Source organism: Esox lucius, chromosome 11 (genome assembly GCF_011004845.1).
Source record: "Esox lucius isolate fEsoLuc1 chromosome 11, fEsoLuc1.pri, whole genome shotgun sequence".
Lineage (NCBI taxonomy): Eukaryota > Metazoa > Chordata > Actinopteri > Esociformes > Esocidae > Esox > Esox lucius.
Window position 1 is genome coordinate 43,601,863 of NC_047579.1, and position 27,094 is coordinate 43,628,956.

At 44.9% G+C, this 27,094-nt stretch overlaps 1 protein-coding gene across 5 annotated transcripts in view; it reads right to left on the reverse strand.

Annotated features, from left to right (window-relative positions):
* Window positions 1–27,094, reverse strand: part of gpatch8 (G patch domain containing 8) — a 44,287-nt gene that overhangs the window by 12,130 nt on the left and 5,063 nt on the right. Inside the window, exons 1-4 of one of the 5 annotated variants that reach the window (XM_029123302.2) lie at window positions 14,635–14,702; window positions 12,490–12,525; window positions 5,615–8,025; window positions 1,390–5,386 (exon numbers count right to left, since the gene is read on the reverse strand). In XM_029123302.2, coding sequence (XP_028979135.2) covers window positions 1,390–1,564 — 175 coding nt within the window. In that variant the 5' untranslated portion in view covers window positions 1,565–5,386; window positions 5,615–8,025; window positions 12,490–12,525; window positions 14,635–14,702. Of the gene's footprint in view, window positions 1–1,389; window positions 5,387–5,614; window positions 12,624–14,634; window positions 14,713–27,094 lie in introns of those variants that run through there. The other 4 variants (XM_029123303.2, XM_029123301.2, XM_010874565.4 and 1 more) reach the window with 4 other exon arrangements.

A 27,094-nucleotide genomic window follows, 5' to 3' on the forward strand; every position in this document is an offset into this window, starting at 1 on the left:
TTGTATGATCCCACAGCCTCATGACGTGATAAAGCGGTTACACTGTAAATCCAATAGATTACCACATCTGGCCACAGTTATTGGCTTCAGACACCAGGCCATTAATTCCCCCAACAATTAGAACTGCAAGTAGGCTGCCGCCAAATGGACTCACCTGACCCACAGAGAAAAGCAGACTGTTAACCAGTCTGTACTGATACCATGCCATGAGAAACAACCAACCGGAGAGGGTTACTCCACTGTACTGATACCATGCCATGAGAAACAACCAACCGGAGAGGGCTACTCCACTGTACTGATACCATGCCATGAGAAACAACCAACCGGAGAGGGCTACTCCACTGTACTGATACCATGCCATGAGAAACAACCAACCGGAGAGGGCTACTCCACTGTACTGATACCATGCCATGAGAAACAACCAACCGGAGAGGGCTACTCCACTGTACTGATACCATGCCATGAGAAACAACCAACCGGATAGGGCTACTCCACTGTACTGATACCATGCCATGAGAAACAACCAACCGGATAGGGCTACTCCACTGTACTGATACCATGCCATGGGAAACACTTAAACCGTGTGACCTCATCATATTAAATATGCAAACCTTCTGATCGGCAGGTTACTGGCAATTACCAGGCACGTAAAAAAATAAATAAAACATATGACACAATCCTCTTCTGCAGTTTTTATCCTATTATCAGAATTCCCGGGTCACTGCACCATTTTCCCATTTTAAAACCATTAGAAGCATAACCAATCTGTACTCAGTGTACTCTCTGCTGCACTAAGAGGCCGCACTACAGCAATGGGTAATCATGAAGTCAATTGTTAGTCTTTTTTTGTGTACTTCCCACAGCAAATAATCAAGGAAAATATGCAAACAAACAAATGGCCCCATTTGAGAGTCTTGCCATTGGAGGCAGTGTTCAGGCCATACTGGGCGTCTGGCTGGTAAATAATGACAGAGGAGCCGGCTGAAAATCAGAGTGACAGTGACATCAGTCCTACCCCCCGCCAATCTCCTGACCCCTGCAGTCCGCCCTTATCCTGCCAGGAGCCTAAAACAGCCAACACCTCAATCCCCCGTTAACTCACGTCACACAACACATGACCACTGAAAAGCCAGCCCCCTCACAACGGCTCTTCTGTCCACGGCCCAGGCTGAGTATGTGACTTCCCCAAAAAGCTTGAGACGGGGCAGCTCTGACGCTTCTACTTGGCAGCGGGTGCCGTGTTTCAAGCTGCTGTTTATCAGTGTGGCATTCCTCTGGAGTGAGCGCTGTGTTTAGCAATGCACTGCTAACTGGGGAGTGTGGAGAAGGCTCACCGCTGGACACTAAAAGAATGCACTGTGTAGTGAAGCTACACCACATCAGACTTACCCAGATAGCAAGTTCGCCCGGGTGATGCAGGCCTCGACATCACCTGGGGACACTGCAGGGTACACCACAAAGCTGCAGTTGCGTGAGCTGTATTACGACACAAAGGACTCAAACAAAGGATCAAAAGCACAGAGGGTCCAACCAAACTGTTGCCGCCCAGCAAATTAGCCAACATTTAGGCTATTATGTGTTTGTATTATTTAGAAAGTATGCTTACATGGATGTGAAACCATATATATGGTTTCAAATATACCTCTCTACATATCCACACACACACGACATAAATGATTTACTACTTTCCACTAAAAGCTAGGTAGCCAACTTTATGAAACAAGCTCAGATGTCATGTTGATATAAAAGAAACTCCCAGAGCTTGTATACATTACAAGAGAGAGAGAATGAAACGCTAGATAGACGCTTATCTTAGGTTGCATAATCATTTCCATTAAATCTAAACCTGGCATTTGAGACAAACCACACAGTATTGTGACCATCAAGGACCACCGCAGGGAAATTGAGCTATTTGCACAGAAATGTGACAGTCTGGACAGTCTATCAAGTGCAGAACAGACCGCTACCTCAGAGGGTGGCGTCTCGAGTCTCTTCGATATGTCTCGGTAAATGTAGCATAACGTAAACAGGCCCTCAATGTGAATAGGCACCTAGCAAGATGCTAGTGAACTAAGCACTGTTACAATCTCTTCATTATCATTACCTTTCTAGGGCATTAGAACAAGAGCACAAGTCCCCTGTAGTGTGTTTTGGAGAGGAAAGAGGAATCTAATGTCTGTATTCTAGTTGAAAACAACGTGTGTGTGTGTGTGTGTGTGTGTGTGTGTGTGTGTTAGGAAGATGAAGTCTGAGAATAAGCAGACGGAATGTCTTTCATTAGCAAGCTGTCATGCAGCCCAGATGCTTCCTGCTAGGTCTGTAGGGATAGGGTGGTGTGAAAGGTAATGAGGTAAAAGACAAAAATAACAGAGGGGTTGAAAAAAAAAAGATTTGTAGCTGGGGGGTAAATAGAGGTGTGGGGTTATGTAGCTGGGGGGTAAATAGAGGTGTGGGGTTATGTAGCTGGGGGGTAAATAGAGGTGTGGGGTTATGTAGCTGGGGGGTAAATAGAGGTGTGGGGTTATGTAGCTGGGGGGTAAATAGAGGTGTGGGGTTATGTAGCTGGTGGGTAAATAGAGGTGTGGGGTTATGTAGCTGGTGGGTAAATAGAGGTCTGGGGTTATGTAGCTGGGGGTAAATAGAGGTCTGGGGTTATGTAGCTGGGGGTAAATAGAGGTCTGGGGTATGCTGTTGGGGGTAAAAAGAGGTCTGGGGTATGCTGGTGGGGGTAAAAAGAGGTCTGGGGTATGCTGGTGGGGGTAAATAGAGGTCTGGGGTATGCTGGTGGGGGTAAAAAGAGGTCTGTGGTATGCTGGTGGGGGTAAAAAGAGGTCTGGGGTATGCTGGTGGGGGTAAAAAGAGGTCTGGGGTATGCTGGTGGGGGTAAAAAGAGGTCTGGGGTATGCTGGTGGGGGTAAAAAGAGGTCTGGGGTATGCTGGTGGGGGTAAAAAGAGGTCTGGGGTATGCTGGTGGGGGTAAAAAGAGGTCTGGGGTATGTTGGTGGGGGTAAAAAGAGGTCTGGGGTATGTTGGTGGGGGTTGTCACTGTCCTTACAGTTTGTAGTTGGTACTGCACTTGAAATGGCCAGACAAAACGTTCCCATTCTTGGCCCACAATTTGAGAAATCACATTTAAGAAGTGTGTTTTAAGACACTTTAAACAACAACTCTGAGCAACAAAAAAACCACATACTGAATTATTATGATAACAGTCACTGAAAGTTTACTTCCCATCACTACAAAGATTAATTAGCATTCAACTACCAACCAAGCTCTTCAATGTTTTTAAATGAGTACAGCTGTTAGACTAGGATGGGTGAGATTAAGGCTCCTGGGCTTACAGTACTCTAAACCAATTCACAATACACTGCATAGACCAGCCAGCCTGCCCAATACAACAACTCAACTCTGAAGGAAAACAACACCGTACTCCATCATCCTCCACAGAAAGCAGAGATGGGGGGGGGGGGGTGATCAGAGAGAGATGGGCAGAGAGTGAAAGACAGAGGAAGAGGGAGGAGGTTTGAAGAGAAGCCAGGGCTCTGCACCACTAAAACAGAGCCAATGAGACCATTCTGCTGAGTGGAGCTGAACCAATCAGAGAGATGAAGTGGCATAAGGCCTGCCCGGACAATCACAGCTCTGTCCAGCCCGTGTCACCCTCTTCCTGCACGGCACCTGTCCGTCAGTGCTGGGGGCGGGCCAAGTCCATCACCATCAGCAGCCTTCCCAGGCAAACAGCTCAGCACACCACACACCAAACTGCTGCAAGACACTCTGAAGGTCGTTCCTCCTGACCAAGAGCCTGCACACAACCCCAGCTCACACTAAGCACTGCATCGCAGGCAGATGACATGCCAGCGCGCGGGCGCGTATGTGCGTGTGAGAGTAAACTGAAGATTGTCTTTCTCTGTTAATGGATGCAGAGTTAATGAGCAGGACAAGGACATTTGGAGTCTGAGGGAGGAGGGACAGCAGAGCCACTGACTGTGGTCTCTCACTGCTCAACCCTGACATGAAGCTTTCCAGCCAACTAAAAGCACCATCTGACATTACTCAACCGTCAACATCATGCATCGATGCCATGCAGTCTGAAAATATGTGACGTTAATTAACAAGGAAAGTGTACCCCAGTAATGTAGGTCATGAATCATTCATTTAAATGAGGTGCCGGTTAACAGAGAAAACCAGGAAGGGTACAAAGGGAAGGCATAAAATAGATGATTAGGGTATGTAGAGAGAGACTACTTCAGCTACTCTGCAATCTCTTATGAGCACACGCATGCGCCCACAAACACGCGTGCGCAAACACGCGCATCAAACCATATGGCAGGTGGCTAGTATCTAAGAAGCAAAGCCATTTGAGAAGCTGAGGTGAAAATTACAGCAGGATATCGAAGCATAATTCAATGGTCAAAAACAGAGTTTAAAACTGACTTTACCGTTGATCAGTGGAAAATGTGGGTAGTAGATCTGGGGTCTATTCACTATGCCAAAGAATGCATTTTAGCTGCGAAACACAGTTTGCAAAATGTTTGGTCTGTAGGAAACAGTCTTGCAAATGAGAACTCGACAATCTCACGTTGAGGGTCTCTGGCGTTAATGTTTTCGGGCGCAAAATGTTTCGCCACATGAAAACCATTTTGTAACAAAAGTTTTGTTTGGCAGAACGAATACACCCCTGGAGTTTGGTTGTTACAACTCTTGGCACAAGGTTCAACATACTAGGTAAAAACAAGAGGGATTCTAATTTCCCTTAATTTTGCAGCACTATTTAACCAGAGGCTTCCATATTTGTAATGACTGGTAACAATATAGAAAGTTGGTCATGCATAAAGTTAAATCTATGAATTAAGATGTTTTAGAATAATCTCTAGCCACTTTATAGCTTTTCTCCTTACCGCCACAGAAACTTTCAATGCTCACTCAGAAGAATCTAGCAGTGGCACTACTGTCATGAAAATATGTTTCAGACTGCTTCTGCATGAAATGTCGGTCTTAACCTTGTACTGTTAAACCTACACTTGACAGAGGAACCATCCACCATCACTATTTCTTAATAGAGGACAATGAACAGCAGCTGTCACTGGCTGAATGAACCTCAGTATGCGTGTGCGCGCGTTTCTGAGTTTCTGCATGTGTGTTTGTTTCTGCATGTGTGTGTGATGTGCATCCTCTCTCCATCCCCTTAGAACAGAAACCCCCACTTTCCCCCAAATCTAACTTCAGACAAATCAGCTCTAGGCTAAATGCATTATGGGAAGGGCACAGTACTGACATTAACAACACCACCCTCCCTGTAATCCAGCTCATTATATTTTCCTTCCTACACCTGGTTCTGGAAAGACTGGGTCCTGTCCCTAAATCCTCGTGATCCTGAGCGAGACTGATAGAGAGAGACCAGAAAAAAGGGCATGGTTGTAAAGAAATTGAAAGGAAACCACCCAAAAACAAAGAAAACATAAAAAGAACAAAATAAAAACTTGAGAGTGAGGCAGAGAGGAGTACTGAGGGGAGTTGAGACTGTGTTAGCACAGAAGAGTATGGAGAGACACAGAGAGACAGTTCGAGAGAGAGGAAGAAACAAATAGAGAGCTGGCAAGTGTGTTCTTACCCTGCATGGTTTTGCCCAGTCCTTGACCCAGCTTCCAGCCATGTTTCTGAAGCAGACGGTGCCCGATGTTGTCCTGACAGACAGAACAGAAGAGAGAAAGACCAAAAATATTCCAATAATAAGAAAAGCTTTCCCCGTGGCCACGGGTCTCTCACATACACACACACACACACACACGATTGATCAAAATCATCATGACCATTACAATCATCACCATCATCATCACCATCCTCCTCCTCCTCAGCTCCAACACCATGTCACATCAGTGTCTTTCAGCATAGGGAGGTGGGGGAGGAAGGGAGACTGAGAAGGCTCAACCCTCCGCTAAGTGCTGTCGTGTAAACTCTATAGCTGCATCATAGAATTAAAGTGATCCTGGCCAAACACACGAGAGCTGCTGATTGAAGCCTCTCAATCAGACGGACTGGGAATGAACATTCCTGCACCGCGCTGGTCGCTCTAACGGAGAACACCAGGTAACTGGGAAGTGCGGGGGAAGGAGGAGACGGTAATATATGTATCGTCCATATATGAACCGCTACAGGGTGACATCTACGACACACCAAGAAATTAAAAGACAGAGGGATGGGAGTGGCGCGTCAACGGAAGCTTGCTGTGACCACCAAGACAGAGGGGAGAACCACGAAACGTATGCAGCGAAAGAAATACTGCGAGAGAAAAGGAGAGAGAAAAGGAGAGGGGGGGAGAGAGAGAGAGAGAGCATGAGAGAGAGAGCAGTAAGTGGGCCTTGGGTTACCATTACAAGGCCTGGGGTTGAGTGTGTGTCGGAGAGGGGGGACATCGGGTGTGTGACAGAGACTGTTACATCGCTATGAGTCAGCAATAAAACAGTGAAATGCAGGATCGTCGCACCACTACACACTACAGTACATCATCAAGCACAGACAAACAGAAACAAAGACATCTATGAGAAAAAAAACAAGGGCTGTCTCTCAGCTGTGATTAGAGCTACTCCAAGCTTGTCCACTACCCTTCACCAGGGGTGCTTAGACCTACCAACAAACATTCAAATCAACCCAAAGTAGGACTTATCATCATCACAGAATCAAATGTCACAGACAGAAAAACCAAGTGGGAAGGACTGAAACCAAACAGTAAAACAGCATGCAGAGACGTCGGGGTTAGTGGAGGACTGTATACCAGGATGCATATACAGGACAGGGCCACGGGTCAACCAGTGGACCCACGGGTTTAGTCTGAGATGGGCTCAAGCACGGAGGAGAGGTGATGGTCGAATGGCCTTGAAGTGGACAGGTCGTCTGGACAGAGGGGGGGCAGGGGGCCAGGGTTAGGGTGGAGCAGGCAGAGCCGTGGGTGGTGTGATGGGGCAGCGCGGGTTAGTGCACGTGGAGGGTCACACCAAACACACAGCACGCGCTTCATCTCCGCCCAGCAGCCTCTCTTCCAGGGTATTATCAGCGCCCTGTGGCTTTTTCTACCCAAATCAGTGGAACCGACTAAACAGCCCCTCGTTTGCTTAGCGTCAAGTAATATATCATGACCTAATTGGTTTAGAATGAACTGGGGAGAAAAGACAGGACTGTGAAGTATCTATCACATTCAAAAGCACATTATCTATGCTTTTTAACCTTACCAGAGGGAGAAGGTAAACTGCGCCACTCCCCAGCTGTTTGGTTGTGTATTTCTCTCGTCCAATTCCAGGAAGGAGCATGTGAACACAGCCTGGGAAAGGGGGCTGGGGGTGGCGGATCCCTCCCATTACACAGAAATCCCTACCGCTCCGGATGCTAGAGAGATCACCATGTACTTAGAATAACCGGAGGCTACATCTCCTCCAACATGGTGTCGTCCCAGAAAACGTCCATGCTGGTTGCTGGACAGAGAGCTGGAGCGGACATGAATGAGCAATGTGCCGGAGGACATCCTCTGCAGCTTCTCCTCTCAGCACTGCAGAGCAGATACGGCCGCCGTGAGCGCCTCCCTACTGCAGATGTTCTCACTGCAGCGGGAATGGTTTGGCAGCTACCCACACACACACAAACACAGGCCGCTCGGAGGCTGCGCAATTTAGTAGTGCCGAAGGGGGGTGGTCAAATAGAAGCTGATCGCCGGGGGAAACCCGGGCCCAGAATTGGTGCGGCGTCTGTCAAAATTCAGGCGGAGGGCGCCGTGGTTGCCAAAGCTCCGGTCCAACCGGCTGAGACTGATCGGCCGGTCGGAATGAGCCACAGAGCGCGGTGTGAGACGGGCGGAGAGGAGGCGCGGAGAGGAGGCGCAGACTGCGTGCGGAACAACGGGTGAATGAATGCACTAAAAAGAAGGGACAGACAGACACACAGACGGACGAATGAAAAGCAACGGCGGTGAGTTCCAACAGCAGTGCAAGTTGAGTGAAGGCATTTCCATACGAACCTGGCTTTAAAACAGGGCTGTCAAAAGAACAGTCACACGTGACACAACGTCAGAAACCGGCCAGTCACTAACGCTTTCAACTGCAATTTATTGTCTTTTTTTTTTTTTGAAAAACACCATTACAAACAGAACTGTGCGAACTAGGCATGGCAGTCAATTCACTAGAGTGTTACTGTTAATATAAGAGGAAATAAAAAGAAAATGTTATCCAAACAAGATCAATCCACAAGGGGTGGTTGGGAAGAGGGTCTGCATTGTGCTGTCACAGACACAGTGCCTGGGTAGAGGAGATATACAGGGGCATCACACTAACATCACTGTCATGTTGACGCTGTGTGTGTGTGTGTGTGTGTGTGTGTGTGTGTGTGTGCGTGCGTGCGTGCAGTAGACACTGGCTGTATGTGAGCCTTACAATAGGGTTCATAACCACCTTGCATTATACGGGAGGTTTTAGACAGGGATTAAGGACTTAACAGAACAAACACGCTAATCGCGTTAAACAGAAAACAAGGCTAGGAAATATTTTACAAATCTCCCAGCTTGGTCAAATTTAATATAATTATGTCTGATTTCAGGAAGCGAGCGGGCTAGCAAGAGAGAGAAAGAAAGAGCGACTTAAGTATGTCTAATTTCTTGGTAATTTTTAAGGTGTTTTTATTTTATTTCTTTCAACAACCAAAAATACACCCCCAGGTTATTTTCAGTATGAATTCCAGTCTGAAAGCGCTCTAAGGGCCTTTCCCGTACACCAAACATATGTCAGGTCTAAAAGGCCACGTCACATGCTTCCAAGATAGGCGGACTAATATATAGTATGTGAGGTCTCTCCTGCAGTATGGTGAAGTCTGTTCTGTTTGTCCGAGCAGGGGGCAGCAGGGCGCAGGCCTACTCTCCTCTTCCTCATCATGCTCTTCCTAGCTTCCTGGATTTTGGTGCTCTGTCTTCATGGCACATTCCCTGTCCCCTGCAGACACTCAGCTAGCTGGGACTAAATGGAAATAACCATCGCTGCATGTCCCTCGTGGGACTGAAGCTGAACTAAATAAGACACCTAATAAAAGGCCTAGCACTCTCAGGGCTTGTTTACACTACAAGAGAACAGACTGACCTTAGGTTGCCCAGTAGTTTCCCCTTGTGTTGGAATCTGCACCAGCAGGTTTTAGACATACCGCTCAAGATTGTTGTCATAAATAGTGGGAAAATCAAGCCATATGAGTCCGCGCTGCATGAAAACTTCAAACAGGTCTGACAAGTTTATTCACACTTGCAATCCTCTGAGGTGGCTCCACTCAAAATGTGGCGCCGCTACCTCGAAATGTGGCATCTCAAAATATCAATATTTGCGAGTTCACAGAACAAAATAATCTAGAGTCCTGGGTTGTCTTCAATACATCTTGGAGTAATGTAAACAAGCCCCCTAGTACCACCTTGTGTCAGGGTGTCCTACATGGGTCAGTCTGAGCAGGGCACTTGCAAGGAAAGTGTTGTGGGTTTGATTGTCCAGTGGTGCTAGTGTGAAAATGCTTGCATTCACTACTCTCTATAAAGAATGTCTGCTAAATAATTTGAATGCGAGAATGTCTCGAAGTGAGCAGTTGTAACCTGACCTCGGCTCTGCTCCGGTCTTGAGGAGTCATCCTTCTGACCCTGCAAATGAGCAGTCTCGGCCTGGATAAGTGGATTCATTACTCTGTCAACGACCTTAGAAACATCTTGAGCTTGTCTGCTTTTGGCCGTGATGGGAGCTGGTGCTGAACAGCATTAACTGGGTCAGGTCGGGGAAAGGCAACGAGTGAGCGACCTAACTTGACCTTTGTCTGTGATTATCCTCCAGGGATTCATTTTCCCAAACGATGTGCGCTCAGTGCTAGCGGCGGGAAACGCCTGGCGCCTGAACGGCAGCAACGGCCTACCTGGACCCACCCAGGTCTATACCGGTTTGTGCGAGCAGTGTTCCAGGGCCAGGGCGGACAGTCTCAGAGGCAGCTGTGGGTCTCGGACGAGTGCAAGAAACGTGAACGACAGAACCCTAGGGCAAGCTAGTGCACTGTGGCTGCCTGTCAGACCCACCTCGTGAAGGATGTCAGCATCTGGACCCAGAGTCACCGTGTGGCTGTCAGCGCCGACAGAGTGAGGTCACATAGATGGGGGTCGGCGGTTGCAAAGCACCGTGAGAGGGAGACTGACGACCTTTGACCTGAATGCAGCCCAAGAAACGATGAGGTTTGACTATAATGGAACTCCATTTAAGTGGCCCTTGTTCCCGCGTAACCATGGGTCCAAATCCTGTCTGTCGCACATCTCTGGGAGGACTGGGGAAAGACACATTCTACAGAGAGTTGCTCCATATGCCATGAAGAGTTTTATCAGAGGCTTGCTCTATACACAAACATTGGCATAGTATTAAAATCGGCCATTTCCCAGCGGTCTTCACACACTGTGGAAATGAATAATTCATAATAATAAGCATCGTTTGAGCTCCGCCCAAGCAAGTTGCTTGACCATTGGCGGAGTGTCACCGTTTTACAGCTGGTTCTGGTTCTCTATGGTGTTGTTCTAATGTAGCTGGTTCTGGTTCTCTATGGTGTTGTTCTAATGTAGCTGGCATACGGTAAAACAGCATGCTGACGAATCAATCTTGTCTCTCAAGTTAGAGGCCAGAACAGATTGTGCACAGTTGTTGTGTGTGTGTCTGAGGCTGCCCACTGCATATCTCTCTCAGGGCCTGGGGTTTTGGAGGGGGCGGGATAGGGGACACGGTGGAAGAGAAGGAGAAGGCGTTGTGATTAGAACAGAGCCAGTAATACCCAGGTAACACATGCAATGTAAAACAACACTGTTAAAGAGAAAGAGCCAGAGACCGAAAGGAAGAAGACAGAACAGACCCCAATAAAGTACCACAGGCCTGTAGCCACCTACAGATCAGAACACACAGTGGCAGGGGAGGGGCGCCAAGGGGCACGGTAGTGACACACACAGCCAACCCTGTCACCTGGAGACGCGCTGGCCACACCCACCTGGACACCACCGCTGAGGTGGGAGGGGCCGGCGGGCAGCGTGACACACACACGCACGCACGCACGCGCACGCACACGCACACGCACACGCACACGGAAGCAGAATGTGGTACGGCCTTAAATCAGACTCACCAGAAGCTGATGGACTTCAGTTAATGGGTTGGCGGGGGTGTCTGTGGAGCGCATTATGTGAGTGCATGTTCGGGGGTTTCAGGCCGGGGGTCCGCATCACCACAGTGTGACTTAAAAAGGGGTCAGGGAACTAAGAGTCACTGATTGGCCGATGCTGTGTCCCGTGGTTGGAGCGACAGTGGACGGCCCTCTGTCAGGGGCTGTTGTGCTGCCTCAGCCCCGCCCATCAGCGCCTCCCCACAGACAATAGCGCAGGAGCAACAAAGACACTTCAGCCAGCCAGGCAGGCAGGCCACCTCTCCTGCTCTCCTCCCCGCGCCTCCTCTCCTCTCTCCCACACCGCCGGGCCAGTGAGTGGGCTGATCGCGCTACGTGGGGTCGGCTCGGTTTGAACCATCCACCCACCCTGACAACGCATCGCCGTCGACATGCGTGACTCACCTGAAGGCTTAGAAGAAGGTTCAGGGGCCGGAGAGGATTTTCTCCCCCTCATTTCGTACATGAGCCTTTTATAATATGGCTCAGTAATGCTGTGAGAGCAGCCACGGCTGGACGAGGACAGACTGACCTTGCGGCTGCCCTGTCTCACTACAGAACAGATACAAGGCTAATTCACACGAGACGGCCTGATAAGGCTTCAGCTTTGTTACAGTCCGCCTTCTCATGGCCAGCTCTCACCTTCCAGCTTTAGGCAGGGCAGGTGTGAAACCTTTTCATGTAGGCTCGTTATATACACTTAACGTGGAGCGTTTAATGGGCTTCGAGGTCTACCTGTAAGCAAAGCGTCCTTAATAGTCCATGAGAAAGATCATTCAGCAGCCAAGAGCCGCCAGTGGAGCTGGGCTAAGCCTGACGCGGTGCTGTCGCGGTGCTCAGACTCCCGTCAACAGACCCTGCAGAGTGGCAGGCGGAGGACAACCACTGTGCCCTGAGGAGGAGGGGATCGACGCGGTGGAGACGAGAGAGGAGTTCAGGCCTGGTCTCCATGGTGCTTCAGGTAACAGGAGACGGAAGAGCTAGAGAGAACAGGGCTGCCTGCGATATTATCGACGTGCGTATGTCAGCAAAAAACGCAGTCCCAGTCGCACAAGCACCATGCCAGCACAGAATGACAGAGGGTACTGTACACCGAATCACCGTGTAGTAGAAAGGCAGTGAGACAGAGACCAGAATGAACTCAGATGCATGAGAAGAACAGATGAGAATGATCGAGAAGGCAGAGAGATGTGAAGACAGAGTGGCTGAGGGAGAATGGTCGAGAGACAGAGGAAGAAGCGTTACAAGGAGACCCTAACAGATAAGAGTAGGGAAGCAGAGCGTGCAGATACAAACCGGGTCATTGCTGCTTAGCTAATAGGGGCCAATTCGCTGCAGGAGAGAAATGTCGAACACCCCAAGTTGTGTACAATACTGCAATGTTCTGAGATCACTGTCCTAAATACACACAAACACACACACAGTACAAACTCCACACACACAAAAACACAAAATCACACACACACACACACACACACACACACACACACAGAGACACACTCATTCCCAAGCCTCCACTTTCTCAGTTATCTTGCTCTGTGGAGTGGATAAGGCACGAAGTCTCTTAATATTCCCGAATCAGGTCATTGAGTGCTAGAGCAGAACAATCTGATATAGGACAGCCAACCGAATCTCCCCTCTACACAACCTGTCAGTGCTGAGTGTGTGTGAGTGAGTATGTGCTGCGCTCCTAATCTAGTTTGCCCAGGGACTATTAGATTACATTGTATTTATCGACAGGACCCCTCGGTGACAGTGTCCGTCTCGTGATGATGCTTCAGTGACCAGGGTGGTACGTAGGCTATATTTAACCATGGGAAAGTGTGCGCCTGCACGTAAAGGAAGAATCAGGTGCGTTTGTACAAATGGCCTTTACTGCTCAGGTCTCGACAATAACTATGGCCCTGGGCAGGTAAAAAGTCTGGAATAATCAAACATAGCAAGCACTGTCCCGATTGGGTCACCACAAAAAAATAAATAATCGGAGACGGTAAAATAATAAATCGCATTATGAACTCGACATCCTCCACTTGTTTCGTAATCTGGCACACGCACAAAACGACCATGCTGCGCCATTCGCGAGCTGCTGACCAGTCAAAGGTTGAGCAGTGATGTGACGTGTGGCCGTCTGGTATTGTTTCATAATAAAGCATTTAAAAACTTGGGCGAGTCACTCAACTGAAGAAGGCAGTAAAGGATACGAGCTCAAATGAAAGCGAAATGTTTTACCTCCGTGCAAAAAAACGATTGACCCGTTTTGACGTCAACGGAACTAAGATGCACTGTAGTCTGTCCGAAGTTCCCGGCTAGAGTGGACAAATGTGGGTCTTTTTACAAAAGCCACTGACAAATGACGCAAACAGTCCCTGACCAGCCATGCCAATAGCAAACAGCACCTGGGCAGCATGACAGCCAAGCGGGTGGCTGACAATCCGTCTTCAGGGCCCTTGGTCGTATCAGGAATTTAAATGCAGATGCCCATTGGGTGATTGGTCAGGAATTTAAATGCAGATGCCCATTGGGTGATTGCAGACATAACAACCGCATATTTAAGTAACTGATGGACCAGCTGGTCGCCTTGTACCCTGGGGTGAATTAGTCAGTGTTTTGTTTGAAAGTCAAATACTTTTTGTCAGTTTTATAATTAGAAATCTTCTGAAAAAAAATATAATATTTTGTTTTATATATCCAGAATGCATTTAATAAATGATTAACCGTGTTAAGTAAATAAAGTATTTGGTTCTATGCTGTAACACTGAAATTCCAACGATTGGAAAGTTGGAAATTGGGACAGTAAAAAAATAAAAAAATAAATAAAGATTGGGCCAGTAAGTTTCAAACCCACTGGCCCCACCGGGTCAGTGGCAAAAATAAAATACACTGAGCCCTGCTGCTGGATAACCAGGCTGTGGCAGAACCAGGGGAACCATGGGAGAGAAATAGCTAACTTTGCTCAGGGACCATCAGGCTGCCTCCTGCGGACATAGATACACGAATGTCCTCTCTCTGAACACTGTGCTTCTGTTCCTTTTAATGGCGTTATTGAGGGGTCCTTAAATTATAGACCATTAACGTGCCTGATCCACTCCAACCTTTTAACTTAGCTAGTGCCTGGATGACTGAAAAGCTAAAACTGACATTAGATCTACATTTAAACTAAAACAATGAGAATACAATCGTCTTCATTCAGCTGACATGAATGTAATCCTGAAGGAATCAAGGTTGTGGGGAGTGGCTGGGTCTACAGTGATTCTACTGACTGGGTGGGGTGGTTGTCATGGTTATACAGGACATCGTCAATCACACAGGAGGTACATGGCGATTGAAGAAAGGGGTTTGGTCCTTATACTTCTCTCTCTTGGCCAATCATCCACTCTCACACATCACGGTTTCAATGCTGGCCAGGTCCAATAGGTGCAGGGGTTAAGGGCGGGGCCTTACCGATTCTATGGGTTTGTCCAGGGACGCCTGCTCCAGCTCCAACTGGCCCTCTTCATACTGGTCAAAGTGATTTCCCCCCTACGAAACAATACACAGAGAGAAGGTTAGACACTGGGCTTAAACTAACACACAAAAAGACAACACAAAGACATACAGCTTACATGCAAAGCAGTAGTAGAATCACCATCATACCTCAGTTAGCCATGAAATTCCAAGTTTGACAGTGATTTTGATGACGAGCGACACAAAGCGGCACATGCATGACACAGTACACCAAGTTGTCTTCCCAATAAGAGCATCACACATCCACATGTATTTGTTCCTTTATAGAACCATACTTTGTCCAAGCACTGATTTAAGAATCCATGTGACCAGTCATTATATAATATAGCCTAATGTACTAACATTTCAGTTAAGAAAAATAATGTAACAGATAAACTTACAAGAGGGACCTGGACAGCCCTGTTGTGTCCGGGAAACGCTAACGTAGTTATAGCGGCTAATTAGCCTAATCTACTTGTGTGCTATTTGAACAGTCCAAACTATCTCAGTGATCTTCCAAATTGACATAGTTTTTTTGGAAGAACAACATGTGGACCTGAAGGCGTAAGGCAGGAGTCTGCCATCCATACATTGGCAGTTGTAAGAGATACCTTTAAATTACTAAGTGACCTGCACTAATATTTGGGTCCCAATTGGTCAATAAGCTTATTTGATGTGTAAATTTTGAAGCATAAACTTTTAGAAATGCAGAGACTCAAGAGAATAAATTTTTTTTAGGAGAGAAACAGATCTGGCAGTTAAATGTTTTTGTACACTTATTATTGCTGCCTAAATACAGTTGTTTCGATAACAGTGGCAACCATCCATGTATGCCAATAGAGCAACTATTTAATTAAAACAGCCAGCCAGAGAGCCAGACAGCCAGCCAGCGAACAGGAGTGAAAAGCCAGAGGAAACAAAAACTGGAACAGCGGTGTTGTTGTGTTCTCTAGATGGAAGTGAAACCGTTTCAGCCCCCAAAGAAACTAAAAGCATTTCCTCACACACACGTTCACAAGCACACTGATACATTCTTAAGACCTTCCTTCACGTACTGCTAGACACCCCTCTCCAGAACCCGATCTTTCAAAATGGAAACCTGTGTTTCACCCAGGTGGTTAAACCGGTTAGGTTGGTCCAAAAACAACAGGCTGCATTGAGAGTGATGACCCATTTTATCACACTGTGCTTCTGGTGCCAGCAATGGGAGGGTGGGAATAGATTTGATGAAGATATCTTTTTTGGCGGGGGAAACTCCTTTTGATATTTTTCATACAGTGTAGTCCCTGTTCAGTGACTAAGCAAAATCCTTGGCCCCAATAGAATTTGCCTCACTCTTGTATTTCTCCTCCAAACGTGATGCTAGTAAAGATGTTAGTAACCTTGTATTTGTTTCCTCATCTGATTCCCCGATGCATGCACAGCACCAGTTAGGAGTTTGGACACGCCTAGGGCTGTTAATGGCAATTGAGCCAGAGCGCAATTATTTTAATGGCAACCATCTCTTTGTACAATATTTATATTCCAAAATCATGTTTCCAATCTGAATAAGGGAGTTTAATGCCGATGTTAGAAACGATGTCAGTTTCAATCGGTTAGGATGTCTAGCCCAGAAGCGTTTAACATCTCTGCAGAAAGTTATAGGTGTGGATAATTTACTGAAAGTAATTTACTTCTTAATTTCAGTGTTCAAACCCAGCTTAGAACTGTTTTGCAATGTTATGTAATTAAGCAATACTATTAGATAACAGATAAACGCGTCAGTCGCCCATTTGTCGTATAAACTCTGACCGACAAAAGGAAAACAAGCATGTGTAAAATATTTTTACTAATATTCTAATTCCATATTTTCTAATTAGACAATGCACATTAAAATACATGCATATAAATGTCGGTTGTCCCATTGCATATTTAGGCCTACGTTTGAAAATAAAAATATATAACACGTCCTTGTACATGTTTAATTGAATTAATCAAACAAGCATTCAAACATGTTTTACTACGTTAGGAAGGCCCACATACGTTGTACAATGAGGTAAGTCAAATAACTAGTCTACAGTATAAAAATATGTGCAGGAGAGCTAGAGGTGAAATGTTACAATGCACAGGAAAATGTGTCGTTGCTTTGCAGTTGCATTTTGTGTAGAGCATACAGTAACAACATGGAATTAGTGGTAGTTCCAAAGCAAAGGAGACAACTGTGCCGCTCTGGGCGCTTTTGGTACAGCCAAATTAAGCAATTATTGGGAGGAGCCGAATTGTCGGATTTGCCCCTGAAAGGTGTCGGTCAAAAGAAGAACCATCTCCAGACCCACCATGTGTACTTTAACAATGATATTAGGCATACCTTACAATAGCGGCATAAAATTAACAATATAATCAAATGTTTTATCGCGTAACAATCGTTAACTATAATGTAAATCGTCACAGCCCTAGATAAAACCTACTAATTTAAGGGAGATTTCCACCCCCCCACTCACCAATTTCCACATTGTAGCATAATAGTGAAGAAATAACAAATGAAAATCGTAACAATAGTAACAGTGCTAAATCGAAATGAATAGAATATTTTAGATTCTTCAAAGCCACCCTTTGCCTTGTAGACAGCTTTGCACACTCTTAGCATTCTCTCAACCACCTTCATGGGGTATCCAATCCAAGGCACACTTTTGGTTCCTCCCGGTACCGTATGTGTGACACAAATGGAACATTCAGCAGGCAAATAAATCAAGACTGGAAAGATATTTTCAGAAGGACAATGATCCCAAGCACAAAGCCAAAGCAACATTGAAATGGCTCAAAAACGGTTAATGTCCTAGGGTGGCCGAATCAAAGCTCTGATATGAATCTCATTGAGAATATTTTGCACTATTTAAAAATGTCAGTTCACAAGCATTATCCAAGAAACCTGAACAACCTGGAGCACATCTGCCAAGACAATGGGACAAAATTGCCATAAAAAACCTTCTCATTATATCTATAAAAAAGTCTCATTATAATATGAGTGTTCTGACCTTCCCCATGTTGACAGACAAAAAAGGGAGTTTGACATCCGCCATCTCATGAGTACACCCCAGTGAAACATGAATTTGTGAAAACTTAATTTTTCAGAAAAGTACATTTTCAAGGGACAGTGATGTCAGATTTGGTTCAGAAGAATTTCTGAGTTTCTGAGGAAAACATTTATTAAGAATTTTCTTTCCCAAAAACATACCTCAATTAAAGTGAAGAGTTTTCATTTTTTGAGTGTAGGATTAAACTGATGAACAATGATGTTTCTATTTTTTGCTACCCTTGTTTTAAAACACTTAATAGGAGCCATTTATAGGATTTTCAGCATATAAAAGGCAGAAAAGTAAATAATATTAACTGGGCAAAGAAGTTATTTGAAACAGAGCACTTCCCAAATAGTTTGTCATCATCTCTCTATTTATGCTCAGTTTACTAGAGTGTCTTCCCAATTCATTTCCCTTGTTTATTTTGGTCTGACTGTGGTGTAAATGCCAGTCCAAAGAGACCGGGATAAATCTCTGGAGAAAACTAAAATACAGACTGCTAGTTATATAATGAAAAGACTGCCATTGTAGCTATTTACCTAGTTAGTTGCTAAGACGTAAATAACTAAACATAAATCTGTTGTAAATACATTGTTTCTGGTATAACTAATAGACGTTACAGGATGGAACTAACCAATTTCTCTTTTATGACAATTTAATGATGCACTGAAAACAGCCAATGACATGTGGTGACAACTCATTTTCTCTGTAAATACAGTCATTCAAAACATGCAATGGTTTAATGCCCCTTTGAAAATGTATTGGTTATCCATCATTTAGTCTACAGAATCACACGTTTTACTGTCTGTATTCTGTTATTTTGTCTGCAGTTTTGCATGTTATAGGGCCCTACAATGCCCAACAGTACAGAGGCACCAGAACGGAACAACATGAAGGTCACCTCGGAAAACAGACGATATTCCTTCTTGACCAATGACTGGTAAAAAAAAAACACAATAAATCTTCTCACACACACACATCCTCATGGGGCCCTGAAAAATGCAATTGCATGCTCCCTTGCCCTAATCTTAACCCTAAACCTAACCCATACCCTAATCTAAATCTAACCTTAACCTCAATAAAGTAACATTTATGCCTAAACTTTAACTAGATGTAATGCCTAAACTTAATCCTACACTTAACCAACAGTCCCTGGACCTTAGAGAACCCCCAATTCTAACTCTCCAATATATTGTTAAGTTTGACCCTAAACAGGAAATTGCCTTTCCCTTCACGAGACCCTATAAAATGTCCCCACGACACATGTTTTTCAGGTTTTACTATAGTTATGGGGACAAAATGTCCCCACAAGGTAATAAACACACACACACACACACACACACACACACACACACACACACACACACACACACACACACACACACACACACACACACACACACACACACACACACACACACACACACACACACACACACACACACACACACACACACACACACACACACTTTACAAGCTGGGTTCCAGCTGTAAAAACGGACTAACCAAATGGTTGTGGACAACTGAGGCTTACAAAGTTTAGGTGGATCCATTGCCACCAGCTAGGCATATACCACTGTATTATGGAGCATCAAGCCTAAGTGTGTTTGAACCTGCAGAAGGCCTTGTAATGAGACTTTCTTACGTGTTCTGATGTGTTAGTCTCTGCTGCTGGCTGCCTTGTCCCGTCTCTGGTCATCTACACAACCCACCAATGGTTCATCTTCTTACAGGAAAAATAATAAGTAGATTCAAGTGCAGAGAAATTGCCCGCTCACTTATTCCCAGGAGATGACTTACACTATGGTAAACGTTTACATGAGATCAGAGTACAACAACCCAGACTGATTTGAAAACATGTACAATTAGCCTCAAACCGCAGTCAGATTCCACACAAGCAGGTTGTAAATTCAGTTACAGGAGAGCACTCTGCATCAGCATATTTACTTAGGAAAAATCCATTAGAGAGCGGCAGTTCTTTATTTGATAGAGGGGTTATTTATCAGCAAATCAATGGCTGCCTCCTCCTCTCCCCATTTATTGCCCTTCTCCTTGGTTACGTACCAAATCCCACACTGTTCCCTATTTGACGTACTACTTCCGAGCCTTGGCCAAAAGAGCTGCAATCTATGGGAAAGTTGCCAATTGGGATGAGCAGCTTCTCCTGGGTTTCGCATCTGACCGAGACAGTTTCTCCTGGGTTTCAGATCTGACCAGGACAGTTTCTCCTGGGTTTCGGATCTGACCGGAACAGCTTCTCCTGGGTTTCGGATCTGACCGGGACAGCTTCAAGGAATATACTGCTATCCAAACAAATGTCTTAACCTCCTACATGCGTTACCAAAAAAGTAACTGTGTTACAAATAATACAGCAGTGAAGTAGTCATGTCCATTGACCCTAAATAAAAGGGGTCATACCATCCATAGAAATCTGCATACCATCCAAAACAAATTAAGCAAATTAATTTGCAATATTTTTTATATTAAAATGCAGTATTGTTTTTTGTTGATGTTCATCAATTAGGTGCTGAGAGCCATTCAACTTGTTTTTATGAAAAACCATTTGGATTGTTTAAACCTCTTGAATGACCATTTGAACCATATACTTTATTCGAGCCATGACCAGTATATAACATCTTATGACTTTAACCACATTACACTAAAGAACATATTTAAAGAACTTTCCTGGAAAAAAAAAATAGCACAATATTGCTTGACATCTTTAACTCTATGACTGACGTTTTAACATTGTTAATCTATGTAATGAAGTCAGAGAAAATCAAACTTGCTATGTCCTGCTATCATTTCAGTTGTCTCCCTCTGTGAACATACTGCCATCATTTCAGTTGTCTCCCTCTGTGAACATACCTTGCAGTTCATATAAAGTCAGTTTCTGATGACCACAACTTTATTATGGTTTTACACATGAAGAGTTTTTGCAACAGAACCTTATCAGTCAGTGCTTTTTCCTCTAGTGAACGACAGGAATTTGGCACCTGTTACGTACAATTCCACAACAAATTAGACAATCCAATAAGCAGGTAAACGTCAAGCTGGCAATCCCATGCCCTCCAATGGGTATGGATGTCACCCAATAACCCAGCATCAGGAGGTATAATAACACAAGCTGACAAGCAAATTGGCTAAGACACACCTTAACACAATTCAATTACAACTAGTCACCGCAGAGGTGGACTGTACATCTAAGAGGCTATTAATAAAAATATTTGACCAGAGAAGATTATCCATAGGTTAATTTGCATACTTTAAAATAACCCCCCCCCTCAGGTATCGTGTCAATAAAGCGCCCAATCTGCTTGAGGGAGTTGCTGGAGCTCAGTGAGACAAGGAAATATCTGCTGAAGATGTCTTCCTGGAATATGCTGGGCAATTTGCACTGCCCATGTCCTATCACTCTAGCAGCAGCACAGTCTCGGCGGAAACAGACTGTGGTGAATTTGCATGTGCATTTATCACACGTGCACAGAATACAAACCTTGCTTCAGCTGAATACCAATCAGCTGTTGGACAGCATGAGAACTCAGCTCCTTTAGTAGCTTGGTTGCAGCTGCATTATAAAAATAATTCAGTAGGCCCAAATTGCTTTTCTCACACCCTGAAAACAATGAACAATAAAAAGCAGCACACAGCTTTTCTCTGTAATTTCACCATTAACACTGTGTGAAGCACCACCTTTTAGATGAGTAACTAAATACTAACAAGAGAAATGTATGCACAATCTAGACAGATTCTGGCAAATTTGACAGACATGGGCCCGCACAAGCTCCTGCATAGAACGAGCTGTCAATCAACGCCTGCAGACTGTCTGACACAGGCAAACATTTAGTCTGGAAAAACAGGCAGAACACATTAAAATAGCACACCTAACTTGGGGTTTGTGAACGTAAGCAACTACTGATAATGACTTGAATGTATGAATGGCAGAATAGACAGCAACGTGACAGTATAGATTTAATCAGCATCCTAATTGGCAGATCCAAGGACTAAGGTCAGGTTAATTAATTTAAAAGCAACACACCAAAACCCACATTTGTATTATTTAGGTCGCAGGCATGCAGTGTTCACCCACACACACCTCGAGGATTAGTGGCTCACGTATCAAGCTACACGTGGAAAAAGGAGTAGGTATCAGTTTAGTAAACAGATGGAAGACAGCAAAACCCTCGCTGCCAGGAATTAGTAAACCTTGCCACTATTGGGCAATGTTTATCTAATGTAACATCAGTTTTCATCTTTATGGTACTTCAATAAATAGTATTTCGATAAATGGTTAACTGTACTCAACAAATGTCACAGCCCTAAACGAGCGTCATAGCGGCTACACTCTGCAGGTTTACATGCAACTTGCCTGAGCTGCAAATGGTAATTTAGCCCAAATCAATGGGCTTTCTATGAGTGGGATGAGGCGGGGGCCAGCTACACAGCAGCCTGGCCGCGGATAGACCAACTCTCTGCGGACCTCTGGGTGTCCCCTGTGCAGTGTTGCCTGGCAGCTGGCTTCTGTGTAGTCAGGGACAGAAACACCCAGTGAATACTGAGCGTCTCAGTGTCCGGGACAGAGACTGACCTCTCCGCTTTCAAAAACCAACTCACTCATACAGCAGAACACAACAAGCACATGAACACCAATGTCTTTTCTAAAATCGTCCGACGAGAGGTAGAATCAACTTTAGCTTCAACCTAACGATGAAGCTCTTTAGAAACATGACCCCCATCAGAAGAGGTGGGCATCCACACACCCACACTTTACAAGCCCTGGAACAGATGGCCGGCCCCAGGGCTACCAAGCAGAGTCAAAACTCTCTCCTCGAGCAAACCCAAGAGAGGCTAAACATGAGCTTCAAGGTCCCACTGTGACACCCAAATCCGGGGGCTATGTTTCTGAACCATGATCACAAATCATTGCAGGGCACAGACCGCTTCATTTTAAATCAAAAGGGCAAAATGTTTCCACTTAAAAACACAAGTGTTGCTGAGTTTGCACGACTAACACGGGTCACTGAGGGCATGAACGGCCTGTCTCATTGTCCTTGCTCATCAAGCCCCCTTCCCAACCCCCTCCCCTATATTCTTTGATGAAAGGGAAACATGATGGGCTAAGCAGAATGTGAGGAATGAGCTTGGACTGATGGGAAGACAGATGACAAGCACACGTCCCCTGGGCTCTGTAGTTTAATAGCTGAATTATAATGCACTCACTCTCACGATGTAGACACACTGTACTGAACTGGTAAGTCCATTTATATCAGTATATCTACATTATATATATCTATATAGCTACACCTCGATATCTATATACAGCTCAGTGTAGGTCTTTTGCCACCAAAACAGCCCTGACCTGTCAAGGCATGGACTCCACAAGACCTCTGAAGGTGTGCAGTGGTATCTGACACCAAGACGCTAGCAGCAGATTCTTTATGTCCTTTAAGTTGCGAGGTGGGGCCTCCATGGATCTGATCTGTCTGTCCAGCACATCCCACAGATGCTCGATTGGATTGAGATCTGGAGAATTGAGGTCAACACCTTGAAGTCGTTGTTGTGTTCCTCAAACCATTCCTGAACCATTTCTGCTTTATGGCAGGGCGCATTATCCTGCTGAAAGAGGCCAATGTCATCAGGGAATACCGTTGCCATGAAATGGTGTACATGGTCTGCAACAATGCTTAGGTAGGTGGTACGTGTCAAAGTGAATGGTACGTGTCACATGAATGACAGGACCCAAGGTTTCCCAGCAGAACATTGCCCAAAGCCTCACACTGCCTCCGCTGGCTTGCCTCCTTCCCATAGTGCATCCTGGTGCCATATGTTCTCCAGGTAAGCGACGCACACGCTTCATCAGACCTCCTCATGATTCATCAGACCTCCTTCTTTCATTGCACCGTGGCCCAGTTCTGATGCTCAGGTGCCCTTTGTGGGCACTTTTGGCAGTGGTCAGCATGGGCACCCTGACTGGTCTGTGGCTACGTAGCCCCATATACAACAAATGCACTGTGTTCTGACACCTTTCTATCAGTACCAGTATTAACTTTTTCTGCAATTTGAGCTACAGTAGCTCATCTGTTGGATTGGACCACACAGTCCAGCATTCGCTCCTCACATTCATCAGTGAGTCTTGGCCGGCCATGACCCAGTCGCCGATTCACCACTTTTCCTTCCTTGGACCACTTTTGTTAGGTACTGACCATTCCAGACCGAGATCACCCCACAAGGGCTGCAGTTCTGGAGATGCTCTGATCCAGTCATCTAGCCATCACAATTTGGCCCTTGTCAAAGTAACTCAGATCCTTTTGCTTGCACATTTTTCCTGCTTCTAACATCAACTTTCAGGACAGAATGTTCACTTGCTGCCTAATATACCCCACCCACTGACAGGTGCAATTATAACAAGATTCAGTGTATTTCACTTCACCTGTCAGTGGTCGTAATGTTATGGCTGATTAAGATGTATATAAACATAAACCCTGGTTGTTCATCCTGATCTTAAAATAACATATGAAGACAAACTTAAAAATTGTTCAGAGAAAAATGGAAATCAAGAAATGTGTACTGAAAAACATGCAAACTACAACTATTGGCACCCCTAAAATGTGCATCTGTTTATTCTGATAAACATTGCACTTAAGTACTTTTAGGAACCACATTTCAGGTCAAACATGCTCAAACTTATTCATCCGTGAACATGAAAGGCAAGAAACCTCACACTAACGATACATAAGCTTGTTGATCCCCACAAACCAGGCAATGGCTTTAAAAAAGGACTAGACACCTGAAAAAACCCATCTGCATTATCAGGGGAATAATTAATAACTGTAAACAGCTGGACCTGTGAAAGGAGGTGCACGCGCATTTCACCCCAATGCAAAAGTGAAAAGAAATCTCCAAGAAACAGTTGGAGAATTTCAGAAGTTGGTTACATCTAAAGGTCACCAAAAACAGTTAGATGCCACCTCCATTCCAACAGTTTATCTGGAAGGGTTTACAAGAAGAAAGACTCTGCTGTGATCAAACAAGATTGAACGTTGTGTTCTCTTCTCCTGAAATGCATGCCTCCTTATTACACTGGATCATCGTAGAACGTTGACTTTAAGTCATTCAAAATCATGTACTTCTCTACTCACACAAAAAGGGAAAAAACAAAAAAGAAATTATGTACACCTTAGAATAACCCCTCTGTTAGGTCTCAACTACCCTCATTGGTTAGTATGGCCGTGTCTAGATGGCAGGACCACTGTGATCAAGTCACACCAGGCTCAGGGTGTGAGGGTGGCAAGCAGATCCGATAACATGACTGAAGAACACGTTTCATGTACACGACAACGCTTGCGTACAGAGTGGCCGTCCATTCCACATGTAAGCCTGCCCTGAACGCCCGCGCAGCATTAAGCCTTCTGAAGGGTTTTAGCGGAGACCCAAACTGGCCGACTGGCTGCGTGTGTGGCCCGAGCCGTCAGCACCATAACTACATGCCTCTGTTTGTCTTTCTCGCGCCTCACAGAAAAAGCAGGGTAATGTGGGAAAGCCTCCTTGGGGCTGCTGTTGGGCAGACTGCATGCTGGGAACAGCTGAACTCCTTTCCTCCACGGCAGCTGCCTCACGATGCCGATGTCACGTGAACCTAGTACGTACACAAGGCTTTGAAAAAAAAATGACTTGACCAAAGGCTAACAAATAACAAGCAGCACAAACATGCATGGTAGGGAATGGACATTTACAGAAGTGACACTATTGATTTCGGACAGCAAAAGTGGTGGCATAGCAGCTAATTAAAATTGGTTAAAAAGAAACAAGGCCCCACAAACAAAACCTGTATTTCCTGCTGATTCTTCACAAGCTTGTTCAATTTTTAAATAACTAAGTGATTTCGGCTTTACCCTTAAGGTGTTATCTACATTTTCTAAACAAATGTTCCCTGTCGATCATCCTTATATTCTTGGTAGGGATACACTGATAAGAAAGTTCTTGGCTGACAGCGAGTCATAAAACAACAGGTCGATACTGATGTTCTCATTTCTGTACCAGTGTATCCTGGAATAAAAGAAATACAAATGTTGCTTCTAATGATGCTTCTAATTTCAACAAATAAAGTTTAAATCATACAAAATAACATTTCTGTATATTTTAATTTTAAAAAATCAAAATGCTTGAATAGAAATTCTGTAAAAAAAGTTAAAAAAAAAAACAATGGGTCATATGATTTAGTTGATAACTAAAAATGTTGCCTCTTTTCAGCTGATCTATCGGTGCATCCCTAGGTCATGTCCACATGATCCACACAGCATTGCCCTGGTTTTGCCCTGATTGAGGTGGCCGATGAGAAAAAACAAACAGGGATGATTCGGGGTAAGTTAGCACAAAGTGTTCTTCTCATTACTCTCTCAGGAGAGCAGCATACTGTTGGACTTAGGAGTGAAAGAAGCACTGTGGAATAAACAGCTTTTCATGACTGATGTGCATTTTTGCAGATGGTTAGATTTGCTATCTAGGTCGTGTGAGATCAGAGAGACTCGAGCAAGTTAATTGGAAACATTAAACAGAATAACCTGCAGCGACAACAACCCCGGTCTCAGCATTTTCACAGTGTAACAGATGAGTTGGCATGAATATTTAAGGAACATCTTGAGCTAAATTAACTCATTCACCAATCAGGCCCCAGGTTTTTCAGATGTACGCTACGGAAAGTCACATGGCAGCTGAGGAGCAGACAACTCAAACACAAATGTGTTGCACACATTTCACTCGCATATGCACCTGGAGTGCAACCTGGAATTTGAATTAACTTCTGAAAACTAGACTACTACTCTAGAGTTTTAGTGTTTACATTAATAAAATAAAACTTCAATAATCCTCACTATTGAAACAATCTTCAAAGCAAATATCTCTTGGAAAAATAAAAATTCAAAAAATACTAGCAGTTTTGCACACCTATTACAGCACAGATACACAAGTGTTCCATGTGTGACGTTCAACCTGCTACCCCAGATACCCACCCTGATCAACTTCTTAACTCCATATTTTAATTCACAAAACGAGCATGTGAGTCGTGTGAGAACTGAATCTCTGCCATTAGGGATGTTTGGATTCTGCCCCTGGATGTGACACAATGTGAGTAGTACAGGAGCATTTACTTCAATGGAGGTTTTCCTTAACTGCACTCAATTGTGCTAACGCAGCTTTTAGGTAAGGCAAAACGTGGCCTTGGGTGGTCCAGGAGTCTAAGCTGCTGCCTCCGTTGCACATGTTCTGCTGTAGTATGGGTTTAAATCCAGCCCACAGCTCTACAAGCAGAGAAACATCACTCGACATCAAGCCGGGATGCAAGCACATCTTGGGAGGCAAAAATG